Source organism: Rhea americana, unplaced genomic scaffold (genome assembly GCF_003343005.1).
Source record: "Rhea americana isolate MKP2758 unplaced genomic scaffold, rheAme1 scaffold_71, whole genome shotgun sequence".
In the NCBI taxonomy this organism is placed as follows: Eukaryota; Metazoa; Chordata; class Aves; order Rheiformes; family Rheidae; genus Rhea; species Rhea americana.
The window spans coordinates 989,567-1,003,370 of NW_028186879.1; the positions used below are offsets into that span (position 1 = coordinate 989,567).

A 13,804-nucleotide genomic window follows, 5' to 3' on the forward strand; every position below is an offset into this window, starting at 1 on the left:
TTACATTTTACTAAAAAATACATCAAAATAAAGTAACTTCAAATACATACATTTGTTAAAATTGCCATCATTCATCTTTCCTTTTAGCTTGTCAACTTTAAATGTCATACCTCTGCTTCTAACATACTCTGAAAACATTGTCACACTGAATTGGGGTGTTGGAGGGGGGAGAGGTAACACACCTCCTCCCCAGTAAGCACTAGCTGAATTAATATCTGCATCATGCATTCTTAATCTGAACGACTCCATGAACAAATTTCACCAAAAATCACTTTATTTTCAGGTTCTCAGCTTTGAGCTGTCTTAAAGGCACAAGAACATCTTTTCAGTCAGTTTTACAACAAAACTTTCAAACCAAACCAACAGTCCATTCAACTCTATACACAAATAAAAGTTCAGCATTACTTCTGCATGTAAGAGAATGCAAAGTATGTTATAAAATGCACACAAATTTAGACTAAATTCAGACTTAAATTCAAACATGATGCAGATAAAGATGAAACCACAAAAAGTCCAAGAGAGGGAAACTAAAATAGCTCAATGTCACCATTAAGCACAAGACTTATCTGTCTGGTGACTATCATGCCTTTAAACATATAAAAARGGGAATAAAGTTAAAATATAAACAGATACACTGTGGGTACCACAGAAAGAACAGAAAACTCCTTAAAGGAAGTTGCAAGTGAAGTTAAAGAAAGAACCTAAAGTAACTGATCAAGAATAAAAAGATACAGATCTCCACTGACTTCGGCCATTGCTGGAGAGGAACATGCAATGCTTAGGTTAATAAATTTTTGTATCCAGAAAAGAGATGAAAATTTCTGTTTCATCAACTATCAATTTCAATACTTAAGAATTTTCTCTACCCTCCATAATGATAAACACCCAATGCCCCAGTACCTTTGTGAATTAATCCTCAACATGCCTTGAAGTATAGAAGTATTCTATAGTACAGATGGGAAACCGAGACACAAAAATTAGACAGCCTTTTTGAAGGTCATGCAGGGAGCCCCCAGCAGCACTATAGAAACTGGCCTTCTCTCTCTTTCTTCCAGTTCAGTACTTTATCACACAAACAGAACTGCACAGGAGTGGCAAAGCCACAGCCTCCATTTCTGTGGCTAAAACACTCCTAATTTGTATTAGTTCTAGTTATACAGTCTACCAAAGCCCAATCAAAGCCAGCTACCTAAAGGTAGATTTCATTTTATTTCAGAAGAACGTGCTAATGTACTTACCATGCTAAAAACTGGAAACAAGCCTTTTTGTCCTCTTTTTWTGTTCTCCTTCACCTCCAAATTCATGCTGATCTGTTCTGACATCCCGAATTGCATAATCCTGTAATGGTCACAGAAAGCCACCACTAAACTATACCCAAGCTATAGAAGGGCAGTTCTCTGACAGTCTACTTTAATTATTCGGCATAGTTTTCAGAATGTCTCTTATTCATCCAAAAACATGCAAGAATTGAATTTAATAGTCAGATACGCCATATAACGAAGTTCACATTATGCAAACAGCAAGAGCCATCTCCCAGTTTCAGTTGGATTCCTTGATAACCATGACATCAGAGAAGGATACATTCTGGGATGTCAGAGCAGCCCATCAGACTGCTGGAGGTTGCTAAGCGTTTCACAACAAATCTCTTCCCCTTCCACTACTGAATTTGTTCAAAATGCTTCCTTACCACAATTACTGTGACGAGTCACCACACTACGCATACCATCATAACCTCTATAAATTTCCTTTGAAGATCAACTTTATTAACTGAACTACTCTAGYGCTCTTTCGGAAGAGTTATAGGCAAATTCATTAGAAGTGCGTAGAACCTGGCTGAAAATTTTCAGCATCAGGACAAAGGCTCAGGCAAATCTATTAGCAAAATTTGGTAGATTTGGCAGGTAGATCTCACTAGAAACTAAACTTATAAAGATTCAGCATATTTCTACATTTCTTCAGCAAAATAGTTTGAAGTATTACACAAACTGAACAGTTTTAAAAAAATCCATCTTTTTGATCCAAAATACTTGAGAAAAATTCACTAAGAACTTTTTAGTCAAGTAAAAACAAAAAATTCAATTATTCATGGTGCTCAAGAGTTGATCTGTAAAATTAAAATGGTATCTATTCTTAATATTTTAAWCAGAATCAGCATTTGATATTAAAATATGTATTGTATGGTGCTRTAGTAGCCCAGGATGTTTCCTAATATAGAGCAGGACATACAATTGAAGAAAAAAATTTTTGTTGTTTTTTTTTTAAACATGCAACAGAATAGAATTCAGTTAACACAGCTCTATCATTATCATGTAAGCTTGACAAAGTATTTAAAGTAAACAGATCTGTTTATAAAACAATACAACYATTTCTCATGCGTGGTTATGAATTTATAAGATACTTCATGAATTATCTTGTTTCATAAAAAAGCCACTTTTCTACAAAAATTTCTAAACCTTTAAAGACAGCGCTTAACATTGCAGCATAAAATAGTGTCTTCCCACGTTCTAACACATGTATTTGGAAGGGCATTCAGATAAACACATGAACTTGAACACCTACACTAAGACTTAAAGACAACATTGCAAGCCTTCAGCAATTTTGAGATGTAATACTGTTTTCTCATCTTCAAAGGGGAAAAAAAATGCCCTCAGCAGATGTGCTTCTATCAAAATGCAACTTTCTACTTATTGCTAAGCACTCACCATCAGCCTAAATTTAGTCAGCAAAGTCTATATCTACACCTCTACACCTGCAAAACATCTCTGAACTGTCTATTTAAAAAAAAATAAAAATAAAAAGGTCAAGTTTATCTGTGGATTACATGCCTGAAGTAGAAAAACAAAGTCAATCTGAAATCTCAGTTTCGAACTACAGGTTTTAAATAGTTTCATGTGCCAAACATCCCCAGTATCTCTAGCTGTTTTTTAGGTTTTTACAATTAACATTTCTAACAGTTTTTAACCTTCGTTTTAACAGTAACTTTGATATTTACACTAGCGTGCAAAGATTTACAGTTATTAGAATGAAGCTGTCACGCTAAAATTCAGCCTCTCATCTACACAGAACTTCCTATGCCCTCACGATCTGACCCACAGCCTGTTTCTATGCCTTTCTTTGTTCATTCTTCCCCAACTCCACTTTMTCTGCAATCCCTTCGCCTTGTCTTCAGTTGTACTTCCTACGGCTGGAACAGCTTTCTGTTCTTTCTTCCCCACTAGATATGCACTCATACACTTTTTTAAAAACCCATGTCTTCCTGGGAAACTACATGATTATATTGTATAACAAACTAYGTACAACATAAGATTTTGTAACTCAATTATGCAGTTGAAATTCTGGTGCAATAAAAGAACTTGCAATTGTGCAAAAACGTTCCTTCGCTCTTTAAAGGCCACACTTTCTGCAGCAGAACCCAAAGCCATGGCCACTTCTKCTTCAGGAAACTAGGAGACTTCAAAGCTTTCCTTTGCCCCAATTTTAATACAAATTTGGGGGGARGCACAGGTACAGACAAGATAACTGCTCCTGTTCAGAAGCTCCAAGTTTCAGGCTAAAGGCTCTCCAGTTTCTAGAAAGACTGAATTTTTCTGCTTTACTATTAAGCGCAATAGATAAAAAGACAAATCTTTATGCAAAAGAGAAGAGACAGTGAAGAATATGAGAACAGAGTTTTTCTTGCCCTTCAGTATCCACTTAAAACTTGAAGACTGAGTCCCTACTTTCTCTCTTCTCAAAGCAACTGTCTACTAGTTAAGTTTTGTACTCCTATAAGGTACAATGCAGTAAATCTTCARGCCTTGAGTCCTTTCTTACTTGAGAGAAGTGTACTTTACTAACTCCAGCTACTCCTCTGCAACCTTGCACGGTCCACCAGTGTTTCCYTTATGTTTTCCTTCATCTCGCTCCTAGCAGTGGTTTTGCTGCTATCTCAGCAGCACACAGGTTGAAATAAACTTAAGCCTTAGTGACGCTACGCAACATAACATCATTTTGCCTGCATCACACTGCCAATTTCAAAGATTCCCAATTTCAAAGATGTCCAGACATTCAGTAATGCAAAAATAGCACAGCTATGAGAAAACTCTGGTATGAACTTCACACTGTCCYTTATACAGTAGAAATTAAGTGAACTGAAAGAAAATGTTAAGGTGACACAACTTTAGTTGTAAGGCTATCATTGATTTACCCATGTCAATCACTTTTAAAATGTCAAAAAGTACATAACCCTCACATAAAGACTAAAGTCTCTGAAAAGGCAAAAGCACCACATAAGTGCAAAATAATAATAGCAGCAGTGTTCTAGTTACAACTACTATAATAATTTCCATCCAAATCCTATCTTGAGGAACATTYAGTTTGAATTCTCATTGACTGAATTCCAGGCAAGAATTATCCTTCATTAACAYCCCAAGGATAATCTGCTACTTTGGTATGAGTTTTGCTCAAATCCAGCTGCATCTCATCTCCTAAGGAGTCAAAGTAAATTCAGAAACAAGACAGAAAACATAGGCACAAGTTTCCAAAGTTCAAGTTGAGAAATGTAAACTGTTCCAACATAAAGATGAAGAAATTACACTTTGATTGTGACAGTTACATTTTCAAATTCCCTGTTCAGGGGAACTTTTYGCATTGAATGTCAATCATGTCAAAGATCATTAGCTTTGCAAATAGAAATCTTCCTTACATGAAAATTAACATAAAGATGTTGTGTTTCTTTGCTTTTAAAACATGGTTAGTAATTATTGTTGCTCCTCCTCCACAGGATACGACATAATAAGTAGAGTACGTGGCACGGTGGTGGGTAAAGAGAATAAAACATTCCGTAGTGTCACTCTTGTTGAGGGCCACTATGCCTACTTTGTAGAATAAATATTTGATCCAATCCCAACCCATATTTGTAATAACTACTTCTAACATTTTCCAAMGTTTTAAATAAAGCATCCAAAATACTGGAAAAGTGACTAGTAAAAAACAGTTTTACCTGTAAATTGTTTTCTGTGGCTCTGTTCCACCAAACCATATTGATGGGTACTCCTGTTTTACACCTGTCAGCCAGAGAGCCGATAGGGTTCTTTGATTTTCTTGCTTTTGATCCCACCGGAACTATTCTCTCATCCAGCATTCCCAGTCGATACTTCCTGGGCTATGAAAAAGAAGGAGAGAAACCAGGCCACTCCTAACAACCCTCATCTAAAATTATACTAGATCAGGTATTATACTGTGATACGATTTCTGGATTGGTGGAGTAGAAAACGATTTGCAAGTAAATTTATCTGAGACTGTTTCCTTTCAATCCTGACTATTTGATTATAATTAACAATACTTTTTTTTTTTTTTTTAAAAAAAAGGAAGGAAAAAAAAGAAAAAAGAAAAGAAAGAAAAATAAACTTCAGGAACCACTACTTAATTGTAAACAAAACTTTGTAACACAAGTCAGCCATCAAAATAGTGCTTACTTTTTTTTCCCCTGAATCTTGTGAAAATGAGAAATTGCTTCAAAAAATTCTGTCCAAATTTCTTGCTAACAGATACCTTCAACCACATCATAATACTGAACTCTAACACTTTTCTYTATTTCCAAACAGGGAATTAACACTGGCTTTTTTATTTTTCTTTTAAAGTTAAAATTTGCCCAGACTCATCTTCTTTAAGACTTTGGTGAATTCAATAATGAAAATTTTAAACATCAAATTATTTTTTGTTCCAAGTTCATATTAAAACACAGTCAGCTAGTGTTTTAAGGGAAGAAAAACAAGATTTACCATAATAAATGTACAAGAACCTGACCCAAACTTGAGAAGATAAAATATGCTTTAAGAAGAGAACATGCAAGAGACACTGAACTTCAAAAGAAGCAACATTCCTATTAAACTAGTAATGAATGCTACAAAAGAAACTATTTAAAAAGTAYGATATGAATGTTAAAGTAAAAAACACATGAGAAAAAAAACTATTAAAGACTTTCAAACAGGTAAAGTACAGACGTTCTCCGAACTTCTCCATGCTTTGAAACCAGTCTGTACCTTCCCAGATAATAAATACCACTAAGGCATTACCACATGTATCCTTATTCAGATCAGTACTTTTTATGCTGAATATGGCAAAAATTGGACCAAATTGCAGGGATTGGTTTGTTTTTCCTTGTACTAGATTTTTGATGTGAAAAATGCATCATCATCTGGCTTTAGACCACTTTTTCATTAATTAAAACTTAACTTACCTTTATTCAGATACTTACTTCTTCTTTGGCACTTCAGAAATCTGAATAACATATGCACCTTAATATGCATTTTAAAGATTGTCCTCATGAAATAAGGTAAAAATCTAATTAGAGATGATTCTCCATTCACACACAAACACAAAACATAAGAAACAACTAGACTACAATTAAAATGGTTGCAAAACCAAAGCAAAACAGATTCTCTGATCTATTTCCCTGGTATCCTGTAGACTGAAGATTTTGGGAAGAATTTAAATTGATATGAATTATTAGTAGCTCATTTGCCTAAAACAGAAACAAACAAACAACAAAAAACAAAAAGATCCCAACCCTGACTATGAATTACAAAGGCAATAAAATGCCTAAAGTTCAATTTAAACAGTTTGCAATACACTGAACAAGAACAGATTTTGCAGGACCAATTGTGTCCTAATTGTGTGATTGGTTCTCCTATAATTCAAGTGCAAACTGATCACAGTAGAGCTAAATATTGGTTGAGGGTCAACCAATTGGTATGGAGAGTCACTAGATGACCTACCACCTTACTAATTCAAAGGGGCTCTAATTTCACTATAAAGCTCCGAACTATAGAGCTATAACACCTGAGATACCTTTCATACACAAATAATACTAGTTGGACATTATGGGAAAGCCTGAATGCAGTATGTGATCTCCCTAGCCTGAATTGCTAATGAAGAGATCTACCACCATTTCCTTGGCAGCTTCTCCATCTCCTTCAATGTCCCATCAGGTGCATAGGCACAGTCTGCCTCAGATTACTGGACTACAGTTCAATGTTAAGTCACACTTCTATTCATAAAAGGTTTTTTGGATCTTTCATAAGAAAAGATGATCTATAAATATTTTGAAAAGGAAAATTAAAACAAAAGAGGAACCAAGCCAATGGAGAGGGAGGCTATTTCCTTTAAAATGAGATTCAGATTCCAGCAGCAGAATGAAAGTGTATTTTAGGCTTTACCGAGATACTACAGCATGGGGATCAGGGAGGAAGGGGAGAGAAACAATAGCCAATTCTATCCCATAAAGCAACATAGAGCCAACTTGAACTCATATACCTGTAGTTCACGGCCTTCTTGAAAACAACCTTCAAATTAAAATGCCAAAGCTTGAGTGGGGGAGCTTAAATTATTTTTTTTTCTTTTGAGCGATGATAAATAATGATTATAAGTTCAAGGTTTCACTGTTAAAAGAGACATTAAGAAATGGGCAATACACATTAGCAGTTGGAAATAAATATCAATTAAATTGCACTGAAACCATTCTTAATTACACTCTATATATTCTATGAGCAAAAAGGCATCTGACTCAGATAGCCAAAGTTTAAGCAGATTGAAAGACACAAAGGATTTCTGTCAAAGGAGACATCCATAACTGTCAAATAAACTGAGCTGTTTGATTAAGAACATCAAGATTGCTACATCTGTCCTCTAYACAGAACAGCAAATATATCAGGGACAGAATAGCACATCTTGAAACAAAAGCAGTAAGTTAACATTCATTGATGATTTTATGACTGAGCATGTCTACCTAAGGAATACTACACAAGTATGACTTAATCTGGATGAATAAAATCAATTTCTTGGCACACTGACAAGAGTCTTGTAAGATTATAAAAATGATTGTGTTTGTCTTCCCTGAAGTCTTTTTATGAGATAAAAATTCTTCTTCAGCCATATAGATGAAAGGACAGTTCAACTCACTGCACTTTTAAGGAAGGTGACTAAAAAATTTAAATACTTCATAAGCCCAAAGCATTTCTTTAACTGGGTTGCAACTACCAAGATGGTTATAACTGCCAACTGCCACGAACGTCAGGAAAAAAAAAAAAAAAAAAAAAAAAAAAAAAAAAAAAAAAAAAACTAAAAAAAAAAATTAAAAAAAAATACTTAAAAAAAAGAAAAAAAAAAAGGAAAAAGAAAATAAAACTAAAAACAACCAAATTGAATAACTCCAAAGCCCTACTGGAAGAGTTTACTTCCTCCAGGGCAGAGAAGTGAGAAGCAGTAGTAACTACTAGCTGCAAATGTTTACATGAGGCAGGGAAAAGCTAACTACCTTTAATTGCTAGCAACAGTTTGGCTCCCCAGGGTGAGAASAGTAAGCATTTTTAACCATTGTTAATAATTACATCCATTGCCCTCCTGAACCAGGCTGCTGCCAGCAACTGATGGTACAAAGCTATTGGTTGGCAAGATTACAGGCAAGGTATTGAATTCAAAGATAAATCTTTAAAGTTTAAGAAACATTACACTCGAGACAAAAGAAATCTACTGTAAAAACAACAGGGACCTAAGAGAGTAATATCATCACATCAGAATACTATTACAGATGAGTAACTTAATTAGCCCATGCTATCAACTATTCCTCAATTTGGCTTCTTAATAACTTGCTTCCCATTCACTCAACAAGATCTTTGAGCAGATGCTTAGCAACTTGTCTATTTTCTTCCTACTATTCGCAGTAGTACTGCTACTGCCTCTAGTTCCTGCTGTTCCATGRACAGAACTAATGCAATTAACATATGCTGGGCAATGCCACACTTTCCAATTTAGGGGCTAAGTTTAGCATTCAAACACTGGAGCTTATTATTATGGCTTAAACTACTGTGCATAATCTGAGCTACAGTAAAGCTGGCTAAGTGCTTTTGGACCAAAGCAAATGCCAAGTCATCTTCAGCCTTCTCCAGTATAAGCTAAATTAACTGGCATTACCTTAAATTGCCATAGCTAAAAGCCAGCACAGTAGTATTAATAGGGCTCATCTACTGTACTGTTGATTATGTTGACTGTATCTGTGTATATAAACAGATAAAAAAAATATAATATAGCAGACAGAAAAGACTGAGCATACAATATCTTAGTTTCCTTGCACTACTTAGAACAAAATTAATCACTGTATGTGCTTTCAGGTTACATTTTTTACTTACAAGACTTCAGTTTTTGAATAGAAATTAGCAGCAAAGAAAAAGAGGTTAAATATTCAGTGTATTATCTCTTGAGAGCTAAAAGCTAACTATCGAGCTCTATCAAGAACTTCACTTGCTAGGGCTCACAAAGGAGTTGTGAAAAGTTAGCCACTCTGTCAAGTCAGAACATTCCCCCCATCATTAGAACAACTACTATCAGTTATCTTCATCCAATACCCATAACAGATTAGCTGGAATAAGACAGCATTTGAAGGAAGCAGCAGTCAGTATGAACGTCAGTATGTTCATAAAGGAAAAGAATAGTTAGGGCAGCAACTACTGACAGGCACAATTACTTAAGAAGTACTCTTAGTTGTAAATGTAAGCGCACAACTGGATTTAGTAATTAATTCCAGAAAATATTAAACCCAAACCCTAGTTATAGTTGCTAGAAGCATCCTAACAGTTCTACAAATTGATCATATAAAAAGAGATTTTTTTTTCCTTCCTCCAAACCTTTTGGCTAATACAGAGCTACAGACCCCTTGAGTATATTTTTGTTATCAAAAACCTAAACCTCTCTCCACTTCCCATTTCATTACGACCTCTCATTGGTAGAGAGGCTGACAAGACTAATTTACTTTATCTAAACTTCTAAAGGTTAGAAGTAATTTTTTGATTGGAATATTTAAATATTTAGGTAGAATCTTGAACAACTGTTTATACAAGTTCAAGAAATATCTTCCAATTAAATAATTGAAAGTTAGTTGTACTTACAGATTACATATACCTTGCCATACAAAGAACCAAATAAAGCCTCCAAATATAGGYAAAGACATCTTGAACATTAAAGTTACATTTGTAGTTAACCGCTTCAGCTTGTGAGTCACACCCAGGACAGACCAAGTGCTAACTGAAAAATTATGCTTYAAAATTTTTAAGTGTTCATAGATCATAAAATATGTCTGACCTACTTAGGTAAAAAGCAAAATAACCAAAGGGTTTTTTTTAATTATAATTCTAAGACAAGTGCTGCACTGTGCAATTATATTATTTGACTCTTACTTCAGGTAAGTAACAAAAATATGACTCCTCACTAACACAAAAACAGTACGTATTTCTGGAAGGAAAAAGGACATGCTCTAATAATTTGGCTCACTAATCCATACACAAAACTCAGTGTGAATACAATATTCACCCTCACGCTGTACCCAAAAATGGAAAAAAGAAATGTACTAATTACTAAGACAGCAACAAAACACTATTTATGAACAATTTCACTAAATAACAGTTCCAGAGAAAACTGTAAAACAGATCAGATAGTATCGCATTCTACACTGAGAGGCAAACTTCATATTACATGTGAACATTATCAACTTTCTCTACAGCAGTAATCTCTTTTTCTATATTCCTGCAACAACTCTTTTGCATCACTTGTAAAATCCAATGTTTTATTATTGTGGTAGAGCTGTATAATCTCAGGAGGAAAGTTGCAGGTTTTAAAAATGAGTTTAGTCCAGATATATTACAAAGTCTGTGCAGCCACAGTTTACAACACAGTGACACAAAGCAGAGCTTGGTAGCAACCCACCAACTACTCAGAACAYGCTTTATGTTTCTGAGAGGGTTGAACTCTGGAGATTATTAAATATGAGATGACTGTCTCAGCACACATTCCAAAGGTAAATACAGCAAGGCCAAACACTTTGATCTTCAAGGAACACCACTGAACAATATAAAGATCAGGTATTAGAGGTGACAAGACAGAAATGGAGATGGGAAGTTTGAGAAAGATGTAGCTTCCCAACAGTAAGAAAATTAAATGAAGCACAGGACACTTAACCTAGGAGTAGGTCTTAAGAACGTGGTTTCTAGAGGAACTGAAGCATTATTGTCGTCTTGCAACTCTACAGGGAAACCTCCTTGTCATCATTAGAAAAGCTTACATTTATACTGACCGGGCTTACAGGCAATCTTTTGTTTCAAAATTATTTTCTTCACACATTTATTACTGTCGATTAAAGTATCTAGATTAAAGAGGTCTGCTGTCCAGTTTAATTCGCTACTTGGTGCTCTCTGGAGACTTGCAGCAACACCTTCTTCTGAGTGAACATCACTTCAAATAATGTCTCCTATATCTTCCATTCTAATGAAGTTCAGAATCTTTCTAGCCCCTAAAACCAATGGAAGGAGTTTCAAAACAAAATAAATCATTCTTTGAAATATATCTCAAGAAAACTGCACAAACAGCATTAAAATTGTACTAGAAGTTCTGCATGCTACAGCTAAGTGGTTCACTCCTTACAACCTGTGGATTAATAGTAGTCTTCCTCTAGCTTTAACTAAACAATTGAAAAACAGAAATAAACCCATGTCAGGAACTTTTCAGAAGAGTTCGATTTCAATGAGGCTTGAAGGTACGAACAATGAGAACAAAACTAAAAAAGAGCAACGCTTTCAGCTGTCCTATAAGGCTGACTAGTGAAAAGCAGTGGTGCTCTTTAGTCTGGATTGSTGGCAACAGTCTCAGAACAAATTTAAACTACAGTTTTATAGATTCGTTTTGTTTTGKTTTTTTAGGAATATAAACTGCAATAAGCTGTCATCCCTTTGGCAGTGGGCGCTCATCAGTTACATTGCACATATTTTTATGACCTGTTTATCAGAAGCACTAAAAAGAATCCAAGGAGTTTTCCATCCAGATTATCTCAGGGTTTATAAAGGAACATTTTTCTAGATAATGGCTAAAGTCAATTTAGGGAGGGGAAAAAAAAGAAAAAAAAAGAAATCCAAATTCAGAATGCCATCCTTTTTTAAAAACACATAATATGTATTTGAAGGAAAAAAAAAAAGTGTGACATACTCTCAGGAAAGAGGGTTAGTCTACTACTAACTCTAGCTTTTGTTCCATGCTTCACAAATCCTAATTGTGCATTGTAGGTTAATACTTACCTGAAAATCTCTTATAGGAAATTCACTTTAAGGTTGCTTGTCTTACTGCATGTGGAGTTACAACAACAGGACAGTAAATCCAGACAGGTTTACAGTTGACAGAACCTCCATCAAGGCTCCATCTACAGAAATACTTAGCTCCTTTGATTTCACTTAAGTATCCTATAAAATGTCTTTAAATAGTAATCTTAGCTTTCCTGAAATCTAAAATTGAAATGCAGTGTTTAATAATTTCTAGACAGAAAAAAATAACCTCTAGAATGTTATATAAATTAAAAGTCTATGATTTTATTTTAAGCAAAAAGTMTAATTGATTGAACATGTTACAAGGTGTAACCAATGTTTTCAAACACAAAAATATCCATTAGTAACTTAAACAGCCCAATCACACAAACCAGTTTCAAAAACTGCTTGGCTAGTTAAAAAGCAAGGATATTCAGAATTATGATAATCAAGACTTATCTTATGTATTTGATAACAATAAAATATTAAAGTCCACATGGCTTGCCCACTGTTAAAGGGCTGCCAGGATAACATGATCAGTAATACCAGAGACAATGTTTAATAAACTTAACTTCCTTGCTTAAGATAGCTACATAATACATGCTTTTCTAGAAACTATGCGTTTATTTCACACAAGCATCTAGTTTTTTAGAAAACTGCATATAACAAAAAACAGTTCTAAATATTTAAAACATCACAATTCTAATTTGTAAAGCAAAATGATTACTCTTTATTCACTTACCAAGACCGTATTATATCTGTCCTCCAAGTCAGTGATAAACGAAGGAAATGCTGGTTTTGCCAGCTAGTTCAGAACAAACAAAACCTTAGCCCTGGGCTCTTAGCAAGAAAATGGAAACGTTTTTTCAAATAGTAGATGTTGCAAACACCTACATTTGAGCTAGTCACCAAGGCTCCCTTTAGAGTCAATGAACAGAAACACACACTTCTAGAAGGTGACCCATCTATGTCAAAGCAGATATCAAGTATTGGCCAAATGAGTCACATTCCCCAAGGTCTGCATAAACTAAAGCTTTTAAATATCTTACACTAGACCATTTAGTGTTTTTGATCAAATCACTTAATATATTTTAATATTATATTTTCAAAAATACTAAAAATATTAAGAAATCACATTCTTGACTACTTGCAATGTTGTCTGGTGACCAAAATCAACAGCAATTGACAGCAGAGGTGGAATTAATTTCTCATATCCATCTATCTATACACACGTACACTTGAGTATTATCCACTTAAAGCAGCCAGGTTTATTCTTTTTCCTATATACTTTTCTTAACGTGAGCTGAATGCTTCTTTAAGCTGCTCAGCGCACTCTACCGACTATAGAGGGAGCCTGGATGTCTACATTTTAGACAGCTCAAGTCATATTAGATGAAAAATCTCACCATTACTGTATTGTTTAACAACCTTCTGCACAAACATACTTTACAAAATAGCAGTCATAATGAATATTAAGTTATTAACATGCCAAGCAAAACAGAAACCTCTTTCAATTAATGCCAATTTTTAATCTCTGAAATATTAATTAAAAAAAAAATAAAGTGAATCAGTTTTCCAGTTTAATTCACTGATTTTTTCTTATGGGGAAAAAAGGACCAAGTGAGAAAAGATTCTACATTAGTCTGAAATTTATTTGAGCTTTACATTCTTAAATGTTTGCAATTTGCCTCTATTTGTATTGT

General features: G+C 34.5%; 1 protein-coding gene across 1 annotated transcript in view; it reads right to left on the minus strand.

Annotated features, from left to right (window-relative positions):
• PAN3 (poly(A) specific ribonuclease subunit PAN3) overlaps nt 1–13,804 on the minus strand; it is an 82,206-nt gene that overhangs the window by 42,272 nt on the left and 26,130 nt on the right. The window contains exons 7-8 of the mRNA XM_085321789.1: nt 12,844–12,906; nt 4,982–5,143 (exon numbers count right to left, since the gene is read on the minus strand). Of these exons, the coding sequence (XP_085177915.1) occupies nt 4,982–5,143; nt 12,844–12,906 (225 nt within the window). The remainder of the gene's footprint in view (nt 1–4,981; nt 5,144–12,843; nt 12,907–13,804) is intronic.